We start from the raw sequence: 20892 nt of genomic DNA, 5'->3' as shown, positions 1-20892 counted from the left end.
CACAGAAGTTGCTTCATTGAATTTCCAGCCCAGACTCCTGCTCTGAGAAGCCCAGCAGATGTGCAAAGCCAACACCGAGGCTGTCCCTGAGGTCTCGCAAGCTCCCTGCTTGCCTAACAAAGCCTCCTGGGGGTGGCCTGACTGGGAGAGGAGTCAGGACAAGAAAAGCAGCATTAGGCTACTGTGGGAAAGTGGGCAGTTTTATATAGGAGGATTTTAATTTTCAATTTTACTTGAAAATTGAAAGTTACCTATTTTGAGCAAGGGGGCACATCCATACAGGCCTCCATTAACCCAGGGGATCATGGGATTCATAAGCCCATTAATGATTTCAAGATTTCTTGGAGGAAAAAGTCCCACTTAAATCTTGTAGAGAAACTAAAAATCAGCAGCTAGTGTCTGGAATAACACACAATTCAAATCTTTAAAGTGGGGAGGGGAACCCATTATAAGTGTCAGTGCCTTTCTGCTGAACTCCCTTCTCTTTCCTCCCATCTTAGTGAAGAAATCCCTGCTCCAAAATGGAGTGTGTTGACCATAGGGAAGCTGTCAGCTCGGGAAGCAGCTAGCATCCCTTGGGGAAAGCCCTGTCTCCTCCTTTCCAGGATCACGTGCTCCCCATATTTTCATCTATGACAGATTCAGAGAAGATAAGCAGCTGATCAACAGGACCAAAGAGGAGGGCAGGGGTCCACAACAAGGCTATCACTAGTTGACTTCCAGAATCTGCAGAGATGTCTATGGCTTAAAGAGAATGCTGGGGGCTGGGGTTAACCTATCATTTTCCCGTGGATCTCCAACGCTGCCTCAGTATCCTGACAACTCTGAAATTCACTTTCCACATAGCTGAAACCCCACACACCAACTGGAGAAAGTGGCCTTGATCAGTCCAATGTGGCTCCCAGCAACAGCACCCTCCCTTCTGTGCGTAAGGTTCCCAAAGACAACTGCCAAACAGAAGCCCTCGAGGAGCACCCCCGCACCTCAGACCTTGCCCAGATCTGATAATCCAATACAGTCCCACCCCCAGGGGAGAAGTCCACTTTACATGCAGCGACAGCAGGGTCTTGGCCATGTCCTTCTGAAGCCTGGTACCATTGAGGGGCAAGTGGCCAATCTGCTGGCCCTGGGCATAGAGCAGGAAGGTGCCCACTGGTGGAGGGGTCACGTCGGGCCGGGGTGTGGGCCGGACCGTGGGTGGAGCCACAGTGGGTATACCTGTGGTGAGGAAGAGGGAGGAGGAAGGAGCAGAGCGAAGGAAACGGTCAGTGGAGAGGAGAAGAAAAGTTACTTCCCCATTTGCCAGAGCCTCCAGAAACATCAGCAGTTCTTTACCCTGGACAGATGTGCCCCAGATGTGTCTTAAAAGAAATTCTAATTTCCAGGGTTTTTTCTCCCAAAGACCAATTATACAAATCACTGCCAATTACTGGGGAGGAAGATGACAAAGTATTTCCCTTTGAACAAAGCAGAACATCCCCCTTAAAAATACATCCAGAGCCAGTGTTGTGTCAGCTTCTCTTTGGGGCCCCAGGGTGACACGTGTCCCCTTACACCCCGGGCTCAGAGTAGTGGGAACAGGCAGTGGGACTACATATTGAACTGAGCTCCAGATGTTCTAATTACAGCAACTGCTGATGACAAAACCAAACGTTAAATCCGCATTGGGATCTGGGGCGGACAAGATTATAAATCAGCATAGCCCATCAGCGATTTCTTCCACTGGACCTGTTCGCCCCTCATTCCCCCACCTTCACCCACAGCTGGCAGCTTCCCTACAGGGACCTCAACACGGCAGAGGGGAGGGAGGGCTGCCCTGGGGTGCTTACATGCAGGGGTGATGCCTGGCTGCGAGCGGGTGCCCTGCACCTCTCTGCCGTCCTGGTCGACACACCAGCAGAAGTCACTCTTGCCATGGCACTGCAGCGGGGTGAAGTGGCCCAGGTCGTCACACTGAGGCACATACTGGTCGTCCCTGGGGGTGCCCCCGTAGTGCTCCAGCAGGCTTTCCCTCCAGCGCTCACAGACGGTCCGGGGCCTCTGGGTGGGCTCTGAGCAGATGTGGACAAAGAGCCTTTGAGTGTGAGCCAAGGACAGACTGTAGCATGTGGTTCAAGATCCCCAGGCCTGGCCTCCTCGTCTTCCTCCTCATGTCCATGATGAGGCCTCAGCCAAGCCCCGGGATTCTGGCCCTGAGCAGCAAAGTGCTCCAGGAGGTTCTGCTGGGGATCGGGAGAAGGGGTTGTCCTGATGCTCCTGTGACCCTCAGGCCAGGAGGAATGTCATCAACCCAGCCACATCAGGAAAGAACAAGAGGCGGTAACATCTGGGGTGCAGGCCTTGCTCAGCCTGGGAAGGGGCCTCTGCTAACAGCACTCCTGGGGACTCTCCTGGGGACTCAGTGGCCTACATGATGCTTAAAGCCAATATTTATTCTTTCTGTTTCAAACTCTGGGACCTGCATCTGAGAGGGCTGTCTTGAGACTGGCCAGTGTGTCTTAGGAAGTATTACCAAATGCCCTGCCTACGTGTGGCCTTACGTATCTGTCCACTGGAAAACTATTGAGTAAAACTGACTATAATTAGTATGTGTGATCATAGAGTTGGTGGCAAACAACTTGATACAGACTGCGACACTCCAGCTCCTTGAAGTCCTTTGGCCACCCTGCCCTGGGTTTATCTCAAAGCTGAGGCCCCAGCTTCCCGTCGTGTTGCTTGGTCCCTCCCTTTCTCCAGCATCTTTCCCCATCCTTCCTCCTTTCTTCCTCACAACCGTGCTGAAACTCTTGTTAGCTTCCGTGGCAGAGCAGCTTCCTTACCAGCAGCTTTTTCCCAGACTGCTTCTACAGGGCTGCCAAGGCTCTGTCCCAGATACAGCAGTTCTCTATCTGAGAGGACTCTGCTTGACGTGGTTTAACTTGACAGTCTCCTAAGATAGGACGACCTACAGGAATTTAAGTACTGATAGAAGGTATTTTTCCTTCATTAATTCCTGCAACTCAGAGCCTGCAGAATCACACAGCCAAGTATCTACTTCTATTACCATGTGGATATGTGTAACAGATCTCAGAGGAGAACAAAAACTGGGCTTTCTCCCCAAAGCTTCTCTCCCCTAGACTTCTGCATAGCATTATACAGCATCTCCATCTTTCCATTGCTCAGACTCACTAAACCCTGACTCCGTTCTCCCACTCTACATCTGATATATCAAAACATGTCAGCTGATATCTTCACATCTTACCACATCTACCCCTGTCATCTCGTGCCAGAATTACTACGTATGTTAGCCTTCTTACTGGCTTCCCTGCTTCCATCATCTTTCCTGCTCCCCACCCCCTGCCCTGCTGTAAACTCAACCAGCAGCCAGAAAGAGTCCCTTTAAAAAAAATAATAAAGTCATCTCATGTCCCTCCTTTGGTCAAAACCTCCAGTGAGTTCAAAGAACAGCTGGAAACATTACATTTGAGCACCTGGAAAGCCAGAAGATGGTGAATAAAATCTTCAGAGCTCCAACCAAAGGAGCACAACTCCAAGACTCACAATGTTTGGGGCAAGCTCCAGGTTGCCGCTGGAGCTCATAACCCTCGGGAAGCAAAGCTCTTTTTAAAACATCATGGAGAAAAAAGACTGACTTCCTCACCCAGATGTGTCTCAGGACCCAGAGAGGGAAATACTACTTCCTCAGACACTCGCCATTGTCACTGGGTGGGATTCCCTGAAGAAGTTGCCAGGATCACCCCTGGTCCACATTCCAAACTCAGATCATCAGTTCTCGGGGGACCACCCAACAAGGCACACACAGCAGTCAGCCTCTGGGAAAGGAGTACCTCACGTCACTTACACGTGGGCATCTGTCATTGCTTACTATTTCAAGCTGTTTCTCAATCCAATCATGGATTTATTTCTCTTTCTGGCTGGCAGGGTTTTAAATACTTTTGAATTTTGGGCATAGAGTGTTCTCTCACCCTTGAAAGCAGACCCTATTATGCAGATGAGACTAGTCAGAAATGGCGACCAAGGCCAAACCAGCACCAAGAGAGGCCTGGTCATGGGAAAGAGTCTGCACAAAGGAACATGCCCCTCTTTCTGTAATTAACGTCTCATTCTCTTGGCTCCCTTCTGGATCACTCTCCTTAATACATGCCTATCTTAATAAATTTAACAGGATTCTGAACCATTCTGTTAGGGCACCTCCCAATCATCTGATTTCTTCAAATCCCAGCTGGAATTTAATCAAGACTTTTTAAAGACTAGGCATGAGTGAAACGGAATTTCTCTGTATTTTTTTTTGGTGGGGGGAGGCAGGGCGGGGACCTGAAAAATCTTTCCCCAGAAACAGGGGAAAGAAAAAGGAATCTTATAGTGGAAGCAAGGGTATATAGACATCTAGAGCAAACATTACCAATGTTTACTTATATGAATCTTAGAAGCACTAATGTCTTGGCCATAATAATTCATATTATTGAAAGGATCAAAACTGGCAACTGGCGATCAAAATCAAAACTGTAATCAAAATTTTAAAAATGAAGTAATTTTCCATTTCTTACTCTCGTACATTAAAAGCCAAGACTGGTACTTATGGAACCTTCCTCAGTGGTAAAAAGTGATCTTTGAATAGTGAGCTCATGGATCTGTATAGGAATTATTTTGGTTAAAATGATACCAAACCAATGCTGTTTCATTAATAAAGTTCTTCTGTATTAAAAAAATTCTTCCTATCTTTGAACAACTCAACAAAGGAGCAGCAGTCTGCCTTGGCAACCTACAGTTGGCATGAACTCTTGAGTGCTTGGAAACCACACCCCACGCCCCATGCAGACGGGGAGTGCTTAGACCATAACAGACAAGTTCATCAGCAGCATCTGGGGTCTCTAAGGTGAACAAAACAGATCCCTGCACCTCTTCTATAGGTGGCAGGAGCAAGAGTGATTCCCCATCAACATGTTGGGAAGAGGGCTGGGGTTACTAGCTTAGAGTAAACCAGCGGGGTCCACCTACAAGGGTCATACTTATTTTCCCCACTGATATTAAAACAGACTTCAGACTATTTCCTGCACTCCGCAAGTCAGAGTTAAGTGATACAAAGTTACATGGGGAGGCCTCCCAGACCTTACCAGGTGTGCACTGAAATCCATCCCCGTAATATCCAGGTTGGCAGCGGCAGGAGAAGGAGCCAGGGGTATTGGAGCAGGTGGCTGAGGGGTGACATCTGTTTTCCGAGCATTCGTCAACATCTGCAGCAGTCAGGGACAGAGAAGGAGGGAAGGAAGGAGCATGATTTCACTGAACACAGACTGTGCTACACGTGCCTCAGTGAGCATGGATCGACACCCAGGCATCCGCTTCAGAAGACCCTCGGGCAGGGGCAGAAACATACCGGCACCTTAAAGGCAAGCTTAAGGGTACAGAGTCGAGGGACACGTTCAGTGTAGAAGTCAAACGTGGTCTCTCACACAGAAATATATCCTGGCATCTTTCATCTACAGTAAATTCCAGGAAGTTATTACCTTTGAACTAACCTTTAGCCCATAAACCATTTCCTTTCAGTAACACTACAATAAATAAATATATGTAACAATAGTTTATTTTTTCCTTTCCTTATTGGCACTATCTCCATATGCTCAGTCGTGTCTGACTCTTTGCAACCCCATGAACTGCAGCGTGCCAGGCCTCACTGTCCATCACCAACTTCAGAGTTTACCCAAACTCATGTCCATCGAGTCAGTCATGCCATCCAACCATCTCATCCTCTGTCATCCCCTTCTCCTCCTGCCCCCAATCTCTCCCAGCATCAGGTTCTTTTCCAATGAGTCAACTCTTCGTATGAGGTGACCAAAGTATTGGAGTTTCAGCTTCAGCATCAGTTCTTCCAATGAACACCCAGGACTGATCTCTTTTAGGATGGACTGGTTGGATCTTCTTGCAGTCCAGGGGACTCTCAAGAGTCTTCTCCAACACCACAGTTCAAAAGCATCGATTCTTCAGTGCTCAGCTTTCTTCACAGTCCAACTCTCACACCCATACATGACTACTGGAAAAACCATAGCCTTGACTAGACGGACCTTTGTTGGCAAAGTAATGTCTCTGCTTTTTAATATGCTATCTAGGTTGGTCATAACTTTCCTTCCAAGGAGTAAATATCTTTTAATTTCCTGGCTGCAATCACCATCTGCAGTGATTTTGGAGCCCAAAAAAATAAAGTCTGACACTGTTTCCACTGTTTCCCCATCTATTTCCCATGAAGTGATGGGACCAGATGCCATGATCTTAGTTTTCTGAATGTTGAGCTTTAAGCCAACTTTTTCATTCTCCCCTTTCACTTTCATCAAGAGGCTTTTAGTTCCTCTTCACTTTCTGCCATAAGGGTGGTGTCATCTGCTAAACCTCTTCCAACAACACAAGAGAAGACTCTACACATGGACATCACCAGATGGTCAACACTGAAATCAGACTGATTATATTCTTTGCAGCCAAAGATGGAGAAGCTCTATACAGTCAGCAAAAACAAGACCAAGAGCTGACTGTGGCTCAGATCATGAACTCATTATTGCCAAATTCAGACTTAAATTGAAGAAAGTAGGGAAAACCACTATACCATTCAGGTATGATCTAAATCAAATCCCTTATGATTATACAGTGGAAGTGAGAAATAGATTTAAGGGACTAGATCTGACAGAGTGCCTGATGAACTATAGATGGAGGTTTGTGACATTATACAGGAGACAGGGATCAAGACCATCCTCATGGAAAAGAAATGCAAAAAAGCAAAATGGCTGTCTGAGGAGGCCTTACAAATAGCTGTGAAAAGAAGAGAAGCAAAAAGCAAAGGAGAAAAGGAAAGATATAAGCACCTGAATGCAGAGTTCCAAAGAATACCGAGGAGAGATAAGAAAGCCTTCCTCAGTGATCAATGCAAAGAAATAGAGGAAAACAACAGAATGGGAAAGACTAGAGATCTCTTCAAGAAAATTAGAGATACCAAGGGAACACTTCATGCAACGATGGGCACAATAAAGGATAGAAATGGTATGGACCTAACAGAAGCAGAAGATGTTAAGAAGAGGTGGCAAGAATACACAGAAGAACTGTACAAAAAAGATCTTCATGACCCAGATAATCATGATGGTATGATCACTCACCTAGAGCCAGACATCCTGGAATGTGAAGTCAAGTGGGCCTTAGAAAGCATCAGTACAAACAAAGCTAGTGGAGGTGATGGAATTCCAGATGAGCTATTTCAAATCCTGAAAGATGATGCTGTGAAAGTGCTGCACTCAATATGCCAGCAAATTTGGAAAACTCAGCAGTGGCCACAGGACTGGAAAAGGTCAGTTTTCATTCCTATCTCAAAGAAAGGCAATGCCAAAGAATATTCAAACTACCACACAATTGCACTCATCTCACACGCTAGTAAAGTCATGCTCAAAATTCTCCAAGCTAGGCTTTAGCAATACGTGAACCATGAACTTCCTGATGTTCAAGCTGGTTTTAGAAAAGGCAGAGGAACCAGAGATCAAATTGCCAACATCCGCTGGATCATGGAAAAAGCAAGAGAGTTCCAGAAAAACATCTATTTCTGCTTTATTGACTATGCCAAAGCCTTTGACTGTGTGGATCACAAGAAACTGTGGAAAATTCTGAAAGAGATGGGAATACCAGACCACCTGACCTGCCTCTTGAGAAACCTATATGCAGGCCAGGAAGCAACAGTTAGAACTGGACATGGAACAACAGACTGGTTCCAAATAGGAAAAGGAGTTCCTCAAGGCTGTATATTGTCACCCTGCTTATTTAACTTATATTCAGAGTACATCATGAGAAACGCTGGGCTGGAGGAAGCACAAGCTGGGATCAAGATTGCTGGGAGAAACATCAATAACCTCAGATAAGATTGCTGGGAGAAATATCTCCCTATAGTACTGATTTATAGATGCAAAAGAACCCAGTGAAGCTCCAACTTAGTTTTTCAACAAACAAACACATTCAGTCTTACATATTCAGAGACTCCTACTACCTAGAATGTCAAAAACTCAGAAATTAAAAAAAAAAATTTTTTTAGTCAGAAATTTACTTTCCACCTTTAGAAGAAATATAAAAGTATAAGAAAAATATTATCAGAGGATTTAAGACAACACATAGAAAAGAAAATTTAAATTTGTCCAGGTTTTCAGTACAAACAATTCAGGTCCCAACATTCCTACACAGTACCACATAGATTAATTTTCATATTTCTCATAGCTGCAACATCCTGAAACTTCAAACAAAGGCAGACTTACATTCCTTTTATTTACTGAAATCAGTGCAGGCTGACAATAGCAAGACACCGCCTCTACCCTCCACCCTGCTGCCAGGAAAAAAAAAGTCTGACAATCTAACTGCTGAAACCAATGGCCAGTAGTTGAGATAAGCCATCTTCAGAGACAGGAAATCTTCCTGAGCAAGGAGGGGATCAAGGAGGTGGATCTGATCAAGGCTCAATGGAAAATAAAGCAGTCACACCCGAGCTAATATACAAAAAAAGTTTTAAAATTGTGTGAAGAGGGAAAAAACATGGGACAGGATGATCAGCATTAAACTAAGAGAACAGGAGTCATGGAATGCACTATGTCGATTCTGTACAGCTTGTGACAGAGACACATGGCACCCTGGAAGCTGGAGACTTACAGCCCTGAATGTGACGTCAGTCAGCTGGGGACAAACATAGCTCCTCGCCCAGCCTCCCAGGTCCCAGATGAATTCTCTCCTGGGGTGATCAGTGCCACCCCTGCTGTGACCATGTTACCCTGAGCCACCTCTCCATCACTAAGGGCTTTTCCCATCTACCAGTAAGTAGATGTACTGGACACAGCACAGATGTTCTGTTCAGGGGAAAGGAAAATCTCTGACATCATAATTAGCAATGTAATCACTTACACTGCTTATCCTCCGGATCTGGCATTTGGCCCCCATAAATTACTTCACTCTGAAGTCTGAAAAACCTTGAATGCCTGACACGACCAAAGTTAATGCCACCTAGATAGACTCTGCCTAGATGAGCATTTGGCCTGCCTGGATGCCTTCCTTTCACTGACAATGGCAGGAAAGTGGTTATAAATTTATCTGCAAGGTTAGTGGTAGGCTCCTCAGTTAACCAAAACTAAAGGCTATGGTTTTTCCAGTGGTCATGTATGGATGTGAGAGTTGGACTGTGAAGAAGGCTGAGCAGTGAAGAATTGATGTTTTTGAACTGTGGTGTTGGAGAAGACTCTTGAGAGTCCCTTGGACTGCAAGGAGATCCAACCAGTCCATTCTGAAGGAGATCAGCCCTGGGATTTCTTTGGAAGGAATGATGCTAAAGCTGAAACTCCAGTACTTTGGCCACTTCATGAGAAGAGTTGACTCATTGGAAAAGACTCTGATGCTGGGAGGGATTGGGGCAGGAGGAGAAGGGGACGACAGAGGATGAGATGGCTGGATGGCATCAGTGACTTGATGGATGTGAGTCTGAGTGAACTCCAGGAGTTGGTGATGGACAGGGAGGCCTCACGTGCTGCGATTCATGGGGTCGCAAAGAGTTGGACATGACTGAGCGACTGGACTGGACTGAACTGAACTGAAACCACATTAATTACAACAACCAGAAACTTATCTCCAGTCTGATCAGTCAGGGCTGTATATTGTCATGTTTCATTATCTTTGAGGTTGGCCCTGTCCAGAAGGACAATACCAATGTCCAGTTGGCTGAATCGGTGCCCATTCAGTTCCTTGTGCCTTCTATGATGCTATAAAACCAAACTGCAAAAATTAACATCCAACCAAATGCAGGAAATTAAAGCTATTCATAATGCATATGCTAAAAGTACTTCTCATGGTAACAGGAACCCCAGGCAATGGCAGGAAGCAGGAATTCCTGAGACACAGGGCCTATTTCTAGAACCCGTAGATCAGTTGCTTGTGATTACTTTTCTGAACAAAGAGAAAGAGGATTCCCCAGAGGTTCTGAGTTGTGTTCTTGAAGCCTATGGCCTAGGAATGCCAACCAGACCTGAAAGAGCAGCCATCCTCCCAAAGGCAAAGTCATGGGGAGACAATAACTTACGAATGAACAGGGAGAATCTCTGAAGAGACTGAGAACATCACAGGTGAACAACTCCTGTCCCCTAAAGCTGGAGAAGCTTAAGATTCCCTGAAGCAAGCTCCCATCTCCTCCTTGGAGGCTCTCGCACCATGTCAGAGAAATGGAGCCTCACCAGCCACTCCAGGGCCTGAGTGCAGAGCAGGCTACCCACCTCCCTCAGAAGGCCAACCCTGAGGAGTGTAGGGGGAACCAGAGCTTTTGTTTAAAGGAGAAATCTTCCTAGCTTCCCAGGGGATCAGGTGTCAGCAGAAAGTATAAAGGCACTTTGAACTCCTTAGCAAGGGAGGAGTTTCTTCTTATACCCCTGGGGACAGGGGCCTGCTTAACCATCACTGTCAGGGTCTTCAGGTGCTGGTAGGTCAAGGCAGCAAGGTTCAAGGCACAGGAGAGTCTCTGGCCAGTCAGACAATGCCATATGGCTTAATCTCAGCGCAATTCTCCATTCTATCTGCTCCCAAGCAGCTAAAAAAACCTCTTTGGAAAATGTGTTTAAAATTCTCTATTTTGAGTGCAGGCTTTGGTGCTTCAACATTCTTCCTGCCTTAATTCTGAATCCACACCCAAAACCCAGCTGAAATCCCTTCAAAACAAAGCCAGCCCCTGGACTCTAGCTTTCCCCCTGTGCCTCCCCTGGTTTGCTTTTGAACCACCCAGTGAAATTCCCTGGCGCCAACTCTCCTTGATCCCGCTCCAGACCCCAACAAAGGCTTGAAGGCCCATGAGTTGTCACTCCCCACCTACTCAGTCAGAACCCGGATTCTGGCTGTGCCCATAGGGTCCTGCATGGCATGCAGTGACCTGCTCTCTGGGACCTTTGAGTAGAGGCAGCTTCTTCCCTTCAAGCCTTGGTCTCTACATCGCTTGTGGCCACACCAACTTTACTATACCTTATCCAGAGTCTGCACTCCTCCCACAAAAGCCACGTGCGAGAACAGTGTAAGAACCCCTCATCACGACCCTTCTGTGGGTGATGGGCCATCTGTAATCCAGTTCCTCAACTCACATGTGCTCCTCCCTGAAAAGGTCTCAGCTCACAACAATCTGCTTTTCCATCCAGCAGAGTCACTAAGAGCTGCAGGGACAAACGTGCCTGAGAAATATCCAGCTCACGCCAACGCAGGGTTGAAATCAATCCTGACTGAGGGGAGCTGGAAAAGATTTCATTCTACTTGCATAAAAATAATTCCTGCTTGTGACTCAGGCTAGATCGAGAACCCAAAGCCAAGGGCAGCCTCCCCAGGGAAACTGGTTTTTAACAAACTGGCTGGAGAAAGGAAAACCCACACACTCTTTCAATGCCAGTTTGATGGACTGAAAACGAATGTGCACTTTAAGTGTGCTCACTTCACAAAACAGAGCCTTCATCGCCATTTTTCTCTTGTTTTCTCTATCTCAGTTGTCACTGGGATACATGCACACTGTGTCATGCCTTTAAAACTGCATGCACACACACACACGTTTATACACTTCTCCTGCAAGCCACCTCCATGAATAGCCCAGCCTGATTTATGCACAGCAGAGGTCTTTAGGAAAATGATTGTTATTTTCTACGGCCCCGAAGCTTGGACGGCAACCACAGGGTAACTGACTATGGGAGGCAGCCTCTCATAGATGGTCCCAAAGATCCCTTCCCTCCTGGTATTCAGGGTCTTCTATAATCCCCTTCCTTTGAGTAGCTGGCTTCCAACCAAGACACTAAAGCAATACTGAGGAGACATCACTTTTATGGTCACTGCCAACCTGCTAGCTGGCCTCCTGACGCTGGCTTTGATAAAGAAAGTTACCTTGTGGGAGATGTCTGGTGGCAAGAAGCTGAAGGTCACCTCCAGGCAATAGCCAGCAGGGACCTGAAAGTCCTTGGGGAAAGGAACCCTGCCGATAACCACGTGAGCCTCTTTCCCCACCTGGACCCCAGATGAGACCCCAGGTCTGGCAGACCCCCTGACTGCAGCCTTGTGAAGATCCTAAAGCAAACGAATGAGCTAGACCATACACATAATAATACTGTGTACTGTTTTAAGCTGTTACGTGTTTGGGGTAAATGGCTATGCTGCAATAGATTACTAATACACTGGGGAAGCAACAGATTGGCCTGGCCTACGTTTAAGTCTGTGGGTTCCAGAGAGAATCCCAAAAGTAGAGAAGCAGAGATGAAATAGGGACAATTGAAAATGTCCCTGAAATCAGAAAGAGGGCAACCATAGCAAAGAATGACAATCCTAGAAAACTCCCAGCATGGAAAAGTAGCTAATTTCAAGGTTCTACTACAACCCCAGAAGGTAACCCAAGTCCTCCGAGACAAGCAGAAGTTAAAAGAAGGGAGAATGATTCTCGAAGGGGTTAGGACAAGCAGCAGCTCACCTACATTAACATTCTGATTTTAATCCTCACCACATCTAAGTGGCGATTAATTTCAACTTCTTTGTTTTAAACCAAAGACCTAAGGAATGAAATGCTTTCGAAACACTATCTCAGCTGACCTGAGCAGCCAGATGTTTAAATATGAAATTCTACTGACCTGAGCAGCCAGATGTTTAAATATGAAATTCTACTGACAAGATTTTTTTATCTGGTTCTCATTTCTGAGAGCCAGTAGTGCGTTAAGTCAAACTGAATGATGAGTTTCCACAAGGGAGGAAAAAGCAGTATTCCTACTGTGGAGCTCAGCAGAAACGTGAGAGGTTTGTGTGCATCACCTGATGCCTCCTCCCACCCCCACCACCCCAGACCTAGAGGGTGCCTCCATCTGTAGAGAGTGTCTGTTGTCAAGTGGGACAACCATCTGTGACTTACACCTCTACTCCATCCTAACTTGAAAAGCCCTTGAGCTCTGTCTAAACCTGGGGGTGTTTTTAGGGAGAAAAAACCACCTCAGGGCTGAACTGAGTCACAGTTTGGGGTCATTTCAATATAAACTGTGTTTTCAAGAAAGCCATACAGCTAAGCTTCTGTACATCAGAAGTGGAAACGTTCAAGAGCCAGGTTCAAAAAGCCCCACATCTGGAAAGGAGCAGAGGGCTGTGCTTGCCCTGACATATTTGTTCTGTCAAGAACATGTGGCTTTCGGCTGCTGGTCCATTCAGCCCATCCAGATAAAACCAAAGGGAAAGGGAAGGAGAAGCCAACGGGCTGGTGAGGAGGGCAGGGCCAGGCTATGCGATCTGTTTAAGATCTGATCTAGTTAAGAACAGGCTTCTCTGTTTGAGGAGGAGGAGAAGGGGACGACAGAGGACAAGATGGGTAGATGGTATCACCAACTCAATGGACATGAGTTTGAGCAATCTCCAGGAGATAGTGAAGGACAGGGAAGCCTGGCATTCTGCAGTCCATGGGATCACAAAGAGTCGTACACAAGAGGGACTGAACAACGGCAAAGAAGTCCTGAGTTATAAGGCTGTTCTTAGCAGATTTGCTCAGTGCGCCCAGGTATTCCGGGGCCAGATGCAAAAAGTGATTTGAAAACAGCATTTTCGATTTCTGTTCCTAAAACTGATTCCTTTCCCACCATCCTCTCATTTCCAAGTATCTCATTTAACCATTATTTGTGTGTATTACTGACATGAAGATCTTTAGTGAATTATGTAGGCTTACTGAATGATCTCTATATTAAGGTACTACTAATCCCAGTTTCATGAACATTTATAATCAGAGTGTTATGCCTAGTTTTTCAGTAACAACCTCATACATCTTGAAGTTAAATTTGAACAGTCAGTCCTGCTTTCTGGTTTAGTGATTTTACAAAATATGGTATAAAGTCTTAAAGATAGTTAGATTTCTGGAAGGAAATCTTTGAGTACTTAGGTATGCATTAATATCCTTTTATATCTGTGGATTTTTCTTCTCTCTCTCTCCCTCTCCCCTTTCAGAGAGAGAGAGAGAGACAAAGGAATAAATTACACAGAAAGAATTATATGTATGTTTAGAGATTGCTTCAAATACCACTTCAAGCAGGGGAATAGCAACTAAAAATTGGGCAAGACTGGAAGTGCTGAATTAAGCCATTAGCTAAAGAGACTGAAGGATGGAGACTTCCTCCCAGGGGAATATACAATTTTCCCTCGCATCCCTCTGAGCTACAGTAGCTCCAGGGAACAGGAGACTGCAAGCTGGCAGGAGCTCCCCACTGATCCAGGCACGTCTCCTCCAAGGACAACCATACTCGCTCAACAGTCTGGTGCCAAGGTAATCACATTTGGCCTCTGACTCAAAGGGCACCTTTTTTTTTCTCTTCCAGCAGTTCCAGGGGGTGTGAGTCAAAGGAAAGGAGAGGTTTCTGAGAGGCCCTGGGGATGTGGGGATGTGCATCCAAAGCAACTTTCAGGGTCACTGAGCCACCCACAGGTACTCACCGGTGCACCGGTGCCCATCTCCGGCATAACCAGGCAGGCAGGCGCAGCTGAAGGAGCCGTCTCCATGGTGAATGCACCGGGCCTGGCTGGCGGGAGCACAGTTATGATGGCCATCCTCACAGGGGTTGGGAGGTGGGGTGATCACTGAAGAGAGAAGAAGGCAAAGATGTCCAAGAGCCCTGGCCTGCGAATGGGTGAGCCCTGCTCTTTGCAGTGTGATCTGCACACCAACAGCATGGGGACACCTGGGGGTTTATAAGGAATGCAGTTCCCAGACCCCAACCCAGAGCCAGTGAACTGGAATAGGAATTTTAACAAGATCCCTGGATGGTTGTATGCAAATTACAATCTAAGAAGTGCCGGTCTTGGTTTGTGTCTATAATACTAGGCATGAAAATAAGTCATCAGCAAATGTCCTTGACTAAAGCAGAACACTGCTGCTTGGCATGCCTGTGTGTACATGTACACACACACACACACACACACACGAGTCTTTATGATTGCTGCTACCTTTTCATCTCACTGGATTCAAAAGTGGGTTTTCTCTTACATCATCTGGCTCTAACAATGAAATGACTTTGGAATTCTAGTTCTTTTGGATCCACTCTTATGTCAAGTATTTATCTGGAACTCTAGAAAGGGTATATTTATTACCAATGGAGCTTTTGGTCAGTCAAATAGGACTGCTGCTGCTAAGTCGCTTCAGTCGTGTCTGACTCTGCGTGACCCCATAGACAGCTCCCCCGTCCCTGTGATTCTCCAGGCAAGAACACTGGAGTGGGCTGCCATTTCCTTCTCCAATGCATGAAAGTGAAAAGTGAAAGTGAAGTCGCTCAGTCATGTCCGACCCTCAGCAACCCCATGGACCCTCAGGACCCTTCCAGGCTCCTCCATCCATGGGATTTTCCAGGCAAGAGTACTGGAGTGGGGTGCCATTGCCTTCTCTGATCAAATAGGACAAGCCTCTTTAAATTACAAAATCTATGTCATTCTGATTTGAGAAACACTTGACCTCTACCTAGAGCTGTTTGTATTAGAAAAGTTCATAGTCTTACTACATGATTGGGCCAAACATCAAGCTGCACAGCAGTCCTGACAGAGGTGAACATCCTTCCATGACTTACACCAAAAATTTCTATTTAGATAGATAAATAGCACAACACAACAACAACAAAAAAAACCCAGACAAAAACAAAACCCCAACACACAGGACTGAACTGAGCCATAGCTTTGGGTTCTTCCCATGTGAACTGTTTCCTAGAAAACCATGCAGCAGATCTCCTGTAGAGCCGCAGTGGAAAGTCATGCACCCTGGAGCACAGGTGGGCACTCACAGATGCAGGTGTGCCGGTCGTCTGCAAACACGTAGCCACTCCGGCACTCACATCTGTAGCTCCCCAGCAGGTTGACGCACACAGAGTTGGGGCCGCAGCGGTGGAAGCCAGTCGCACATTCATTGACATCTAAAGAGGAGTAAGAACAGAAAGGGCTGCTTAAACCAAAGGCCCCACAAGTGGAAGGTCTGCAGACTCGGTATTCTCTCAGCCCTGAGAGGTTTCGGTGGGACTAGCGGTCGGTAGACTAAATGGGAGGCAAAGTTCAGGCTGCTCAGCACCAGATGTAGATGCGCACTGCAGACCGTCGTAAAAATAAACATTTATTTCAAGTCATTCATGTATGACCCCCAGGGAGATGTGTTCTGAACAAATCTTCTGAGAATTCTTTAAACATTTAAGCAATTCTGAACATTGAGAAGAAAAACACACAGAGTAACCATGTTTCTTTTAAAGTGTAAAGAAATCTCCATGACTGCTTTTGAGATACAGTAACTGAAAGAAATGGATGAAATGGATGTCTGAAATCTGAAGGTAACCAGAAAAATGTACTCTTTAATGAATGTAAAAAATACTTGATTCAGGCTCAAAATGACAATATTTAAGAGCATAAAATATCCACGAATTACAAAGCCCTAAATACCCACTCCAAACTGCTCTGGCAAACCTAACCAGAATATGCCTGGTTTTTAAATAGTTGGTATTTTTAGATGAATAGCTGCTAAACTCATTGATCCATGGAGATGACAAAGCAGACATTTGTCTTCTATGGACAGAATGCTGGAGGCCTTCATGGAGGAACACAGAGCACCAGGGTCTTACCCACACAATTCCGTCCATCTCCCTGGTACCCAGATGCACACTCGCAGGTGTAGTCCACACCTGTCGCCGGATGGCACCGAGCTGTGGTGGCACATGTGTGGCTCCCATCATAGCAAGGATTCACTGGGGTGGGCTCGGAGTCTCCTGGGTGGGTAGAGAGAAAATACAAAGGAAAAGCACAATCTGGCTGTCATCAAGAGAATGGCACAGAAGGAAGTAGATAGGCAAGTGGAACTGGCTGTGGACTTGTAAGTTTGAAGCCTGCCTGGAGACCTGACTAAATTATTAATATCTAAAGTGAGGGTGGATCATCTGCATTGCAGTTCTCAATTCCAGAATGGCTTCCTCTTGCCTTCTCTGCAGATAACTAACCTTTTCTTATTTACAGCAGGTTTGTGTCCAGGGAATAAAAATAGCCAACACATAGCATCCTTTTAGGAGAAGGCGATGGCACCCCACTCCAGTGTTCCTGCCTGGAGAATCCCAGGGACGGGGGAGCCTGGTGGGCTGCCGTCCATGGGATCGCTGAGGGTTGGATATGACTGAACGACTTCACTTTTACTTTTCACTTTCATGCATTGGAGAAGGCAATGGCAACCCACTCCAGTGTTCTTGCCTGGAGAATCCCAGGGACGGGGGAGCCTGGTGGGCTGCCGTCTATGGGGTTGCACAGAGTCAGAAACGACTGAAGTGACCTGGCAGCAGCAGCAGCATCCTTTTATTTAAAAGTACTTTCATTCTATCATCTTCTGTGATTCTCGGGATAATTCTGTGAGGCAGGCTGTCATTCCTTTTATTGGTAATTTTCACCAATAAGGAAAATAAGCAAGAGACATTAGAAAAATTGTCCAAGCTCAGAAAGCCAGGAAATGGGGCAGCAAAAATTATACCAAAAATTTCTGCCTCTAAATCGGACAGTCTCACTAAGTGCACTATTCTATGTTTCAAAGTTCAATTAATGAGAAAATCTTGTCTTTTTTTTTTTTTAAGATTTATAAGACCAAATAAATGGGAATTACTTGTGCAGTATTTACTCTTTAGGATTAACCTTGCCATGGCTCCATCCGACCACCAGGCAGTGATGACAGCTAACATCTGAAATCTTCCCTTGATCTACTAGATTGAGTGTAACAGTAATGCGTATTAAGCACTTATGTGCCAGGCATTGTTCTAAACCATTACTTACTCTACTCTATTAATTACTCATGACTATACTGTGAGGAATGTATTATCATCTTCTTTTTACCGCAGCACAGAGAGGTCAAGTAACCTGACCAAGGTCACAGAGCCAGAAGAGGTGGACGGGTCCAAAAGTCAGGCAGAGGCCATGCTCCCCAAATCACACAGGCATGCTTGGACGTCCCTCATCCCTCCCCTTTGATTCTCTTGCCAGGCGGTCTGGAAGTATAGCATTTGGGTTGTGGCGGCAGGGTTAACTTGATCTTACTGACCAAGGTCCTGAGTCAGTGCCCAGTGTGTGCTGCAGTTGAAAACAACAGGGTCATGTCTTCACTGAAGGCCCCACGTGAAACAAAGACCTGACTGCCTCCCATTATTCTCTCTCCATTTTAGGAGAAGGTTTTGTACCAAATTCCTGACCTACCCAGCCAAAGGAAGAAGTGAGCTTTGAGATACTTTAGTTTATAAATACTGATGACTTAGCCTTCTTGTTCAGTGCTCTCCAGCATCAAAACTGCACCATGGCGCATTCCAGCAGAGATTAGTGGGTATACATAATGTCAGGAGCTTACCAGCCTGAGAGGCATTAAAAGGAGGGAAAAAAAAAAAAAATACAGCCCAGAAGTTGATTGGCCAACTTGGACAGGATACACTAGCCTGCCTGAAATTGAGGAGAAAGTGTGAATACCTGCATCATACTGACTTAAAATAGCCTCCACTGACAGCGTGGCCACATCATTTGCTGAGCCCAATGCAAAACAAAACTGTGGAACTCTTTGTTCAAAATTATTAAGAGTTTCAAGACAATGACAGCACAGCTTTAAACCAAGTATCAGCCAATTTCTGAGCCTGAGGCCCTGTGCTCAGAATTTGGTTTCCAAAAACACTATATTAAAAATCCATTTTTAAAACTGTGAGTCTATTCATTCTCTGTGACTAGTTAGCTTTTCTCCTATTATAGTAAGTAAAGAAGAGCTGTATCCTTCTTAAGACATTTTCTATTTCTCCCTCTCCCTCTTGAACAGTTTGACTCTCTGACAGAGGATCTGGAACTAATTTAGTCATTTAATCAAGAGGAGAAGACTGGTTTTCCTTAAAGGAACAGTCCGTTCAGCTTCAATGCATGGCCCTCTGCCCAAAGGCTCCTCAACTGGAGAGCTGAGCCCTGAACTGGGAGCAAGGGCAGGAAGCATTCCTGGATCCTGTCCTGCAACCCCACCAACACCAGCCAAGCCACACGGGAAGCTCAAACACTTGCGCAAGCCAGGGGGCTGGCTGGTGGTTAAGGAGAAGGGGCTCCCTGGGAAGACTGCCTCCTGAACTCCGGACACCCAGCTGGGAGCTCCCACATCAGGTGGGGCTGCTGTTTTGTTTCACACACATTCCAACCAGATCACCGCTCCCTCTGGAAAAAGGGAAAGGCTCTTAAGATACTTGCAGGCACTGAGAGAGGAAAGAAAAGAGGCTGTGTTTTTCTTTTTAATTTTCTTCTTTCTTCCCCATTTTTCTCCCATTTGGATAGAATGAACAGTATTGCTGTTTTACATAGGGGTGGATGGATGAGCAGGGTTGAAACACAAAGGTTAAACATCCACATTCCTTCTTTTAAAATTTGATCTATGTTACAAGGCAGTCCTGGAGTCTGTGGGGTCCACGGGGAACAGCCATGAGTGAGGGGTGAGAGTGGGCTCTGGGGCTGGCGCTGGATTTGAGCCCCGGCTCAACTCTTCCAGCTGTGACCAGGCAAATTACATCATGTCTACGCCATTGTCTCTGTAAAAGGGAATAACAGTCCCTTGACTGGTAGGGTTGTTGTGGGGATTTGATGAGTTAAATTCATGAAAGGTACTTAGAAAGGTGCTTGGCATCAAGTAAAACTCCTTTACTACTACCACTACTACCGGTACTAATTATTATTATAATTAGACCTGGGTAAGAAAGGAAAAAAATCATGTCATTCTAAAAGCAAATTAGCAGCCTGGTACCCACCAGTTTGTGGGCTTTCTGACCTTTTGCTACTCCCTTAGGGTGAGTCTCGAGGAAAGATACACCCAGAGATCTGTCTTTTCCATAAATGATTCCAGAGTCTGAATGGGACTCTGGCCTGGGAGGTTCTCCCACTAAGTTACTTCTCTTACAGATCAGACTCCTACACCTAGTGAAGGGCTGAACTGGACATTCAAAGGTGATGGTCGTTTTCCCTAGGTGTTTCTGTTGAAATCTCTCCTTAAGAAATCAGCAAAAACTGATTCTTTCCTTCCTTCTGAGGTACATGTTTCTATAAAGTCAGCTGATATTTTCATGCTATTAATTCACTACATTATAATCCCTTGTTCGGACACTCAGCGGCTATGCCCCCAACCAAGTTTCTTAAAACTGAACCAACCAAGCACACCAACAAGCTCGGGATTCCTGTTTTGTGTCACCTCTACATTCCACAGGAGAACCCAGTCCTCTTTATCTCCTGTTATCATACTGCTTAAGTGACACCTGCCCAGAGAGCCCAAGGAGGTGGTAAAGGAGGCCTAGGCTCTAGTGGTAAAATATAGTTATGAACCCACCCGTCTGAGGTGCAGATTCTGGACTCAGCAGTATCAGTACTGCTGAGTATCAGTAGAACTGAAGGGAAACTTCACTCTCATCATGTGCCTCTAGTCTTCAAGAACAAAACTGCCTACTGGCTTTCAGAATTAAAATGTCGCCTTGATCTGACAAAGTCATTTCCCATCAGTAGGGTTCCCTGACTTCCAGGCTCATCCTCTGGCTTGCCCAGAACATTTTTAAAAGTTTAAACACACTTTATTGTTTAAAACAGTTTTAGGTTATCAAAAAATTGAGCAGAAAGTATAGAGTTTCCATAGCCACCCCCTAACCAATTTACACAGATTCCTCTATTATTACCATTATGTATTAGTATATACATTCATATCACAATAATCCAAGTCTATGCCCCAACCAGTAACACTGAAGAAGCTGAAGTTTAACAGTCCTATGAAGACCTACAAGACCTTCTAGAACTAACACCCCAAAAGATGTCCTTTTCATTGTAGGGGACTGGAATGCAAAAGTAGGAAGTCAAGAAACACCTGGA

At 45.7% G+C, this 20892-nt stretch overlaps 1 protein-coding gene across 1 annotated transcript in view; it reads right to left on the bottom strand.

The window, feature by feature from the left end:
- NID2 (nidogen 2) overlaps positions 1 to 20892 on the bottom strand; it is a 92769-nt gene that overhangs the window by 5923 nt on the left and 65954 nt on the right. Inside the window, exons 9-14 of the mRNA XM_005894543.3 lie at positions 16623 to 16766; positions 15801 to 15929; positions 14467 to 14610; positions 5115 to 5234; positions 1830 to 2051; positions 1049 to 1218 (exon numbers count right to left, since the gene is read on the bottom strand). Coding sequence (XP_005894605.2) covers positions 1049 to 1218; positions 1830 to 2051; positions 5115 to 5234; positions 14467 to 14610; positions 15801 to 15929; positions 16623 to 16766 — 929 coding nt within the window. The remainder of the gene's footprint in view (positions 1 to 1048; positions 1219 to 1829; positions 2052 to 5114; positions 5235 to 14466; positions 14611 to 15800; positions 15930 to 16622; positions 16767 to 20892) is intronic.

This window comes from Bos mutus, chromosome 10, assembly GCF_027580195.1.
Source record: "Bos mutus isolate GX-2022 chromosome 10, NWIPB_WYAK_1.1, whole genome shotgun sequence".
Classification (NCBI taxonomy): domain Eukaryota; kingdom Metazoa; phylum Chordata; class Mammalia; order Artiodactyla; family Bovidae; genus Bos; species Bos mutus.
This window is presented reverse-complemented; position numbering and strand designations above follow the sequence as displayed.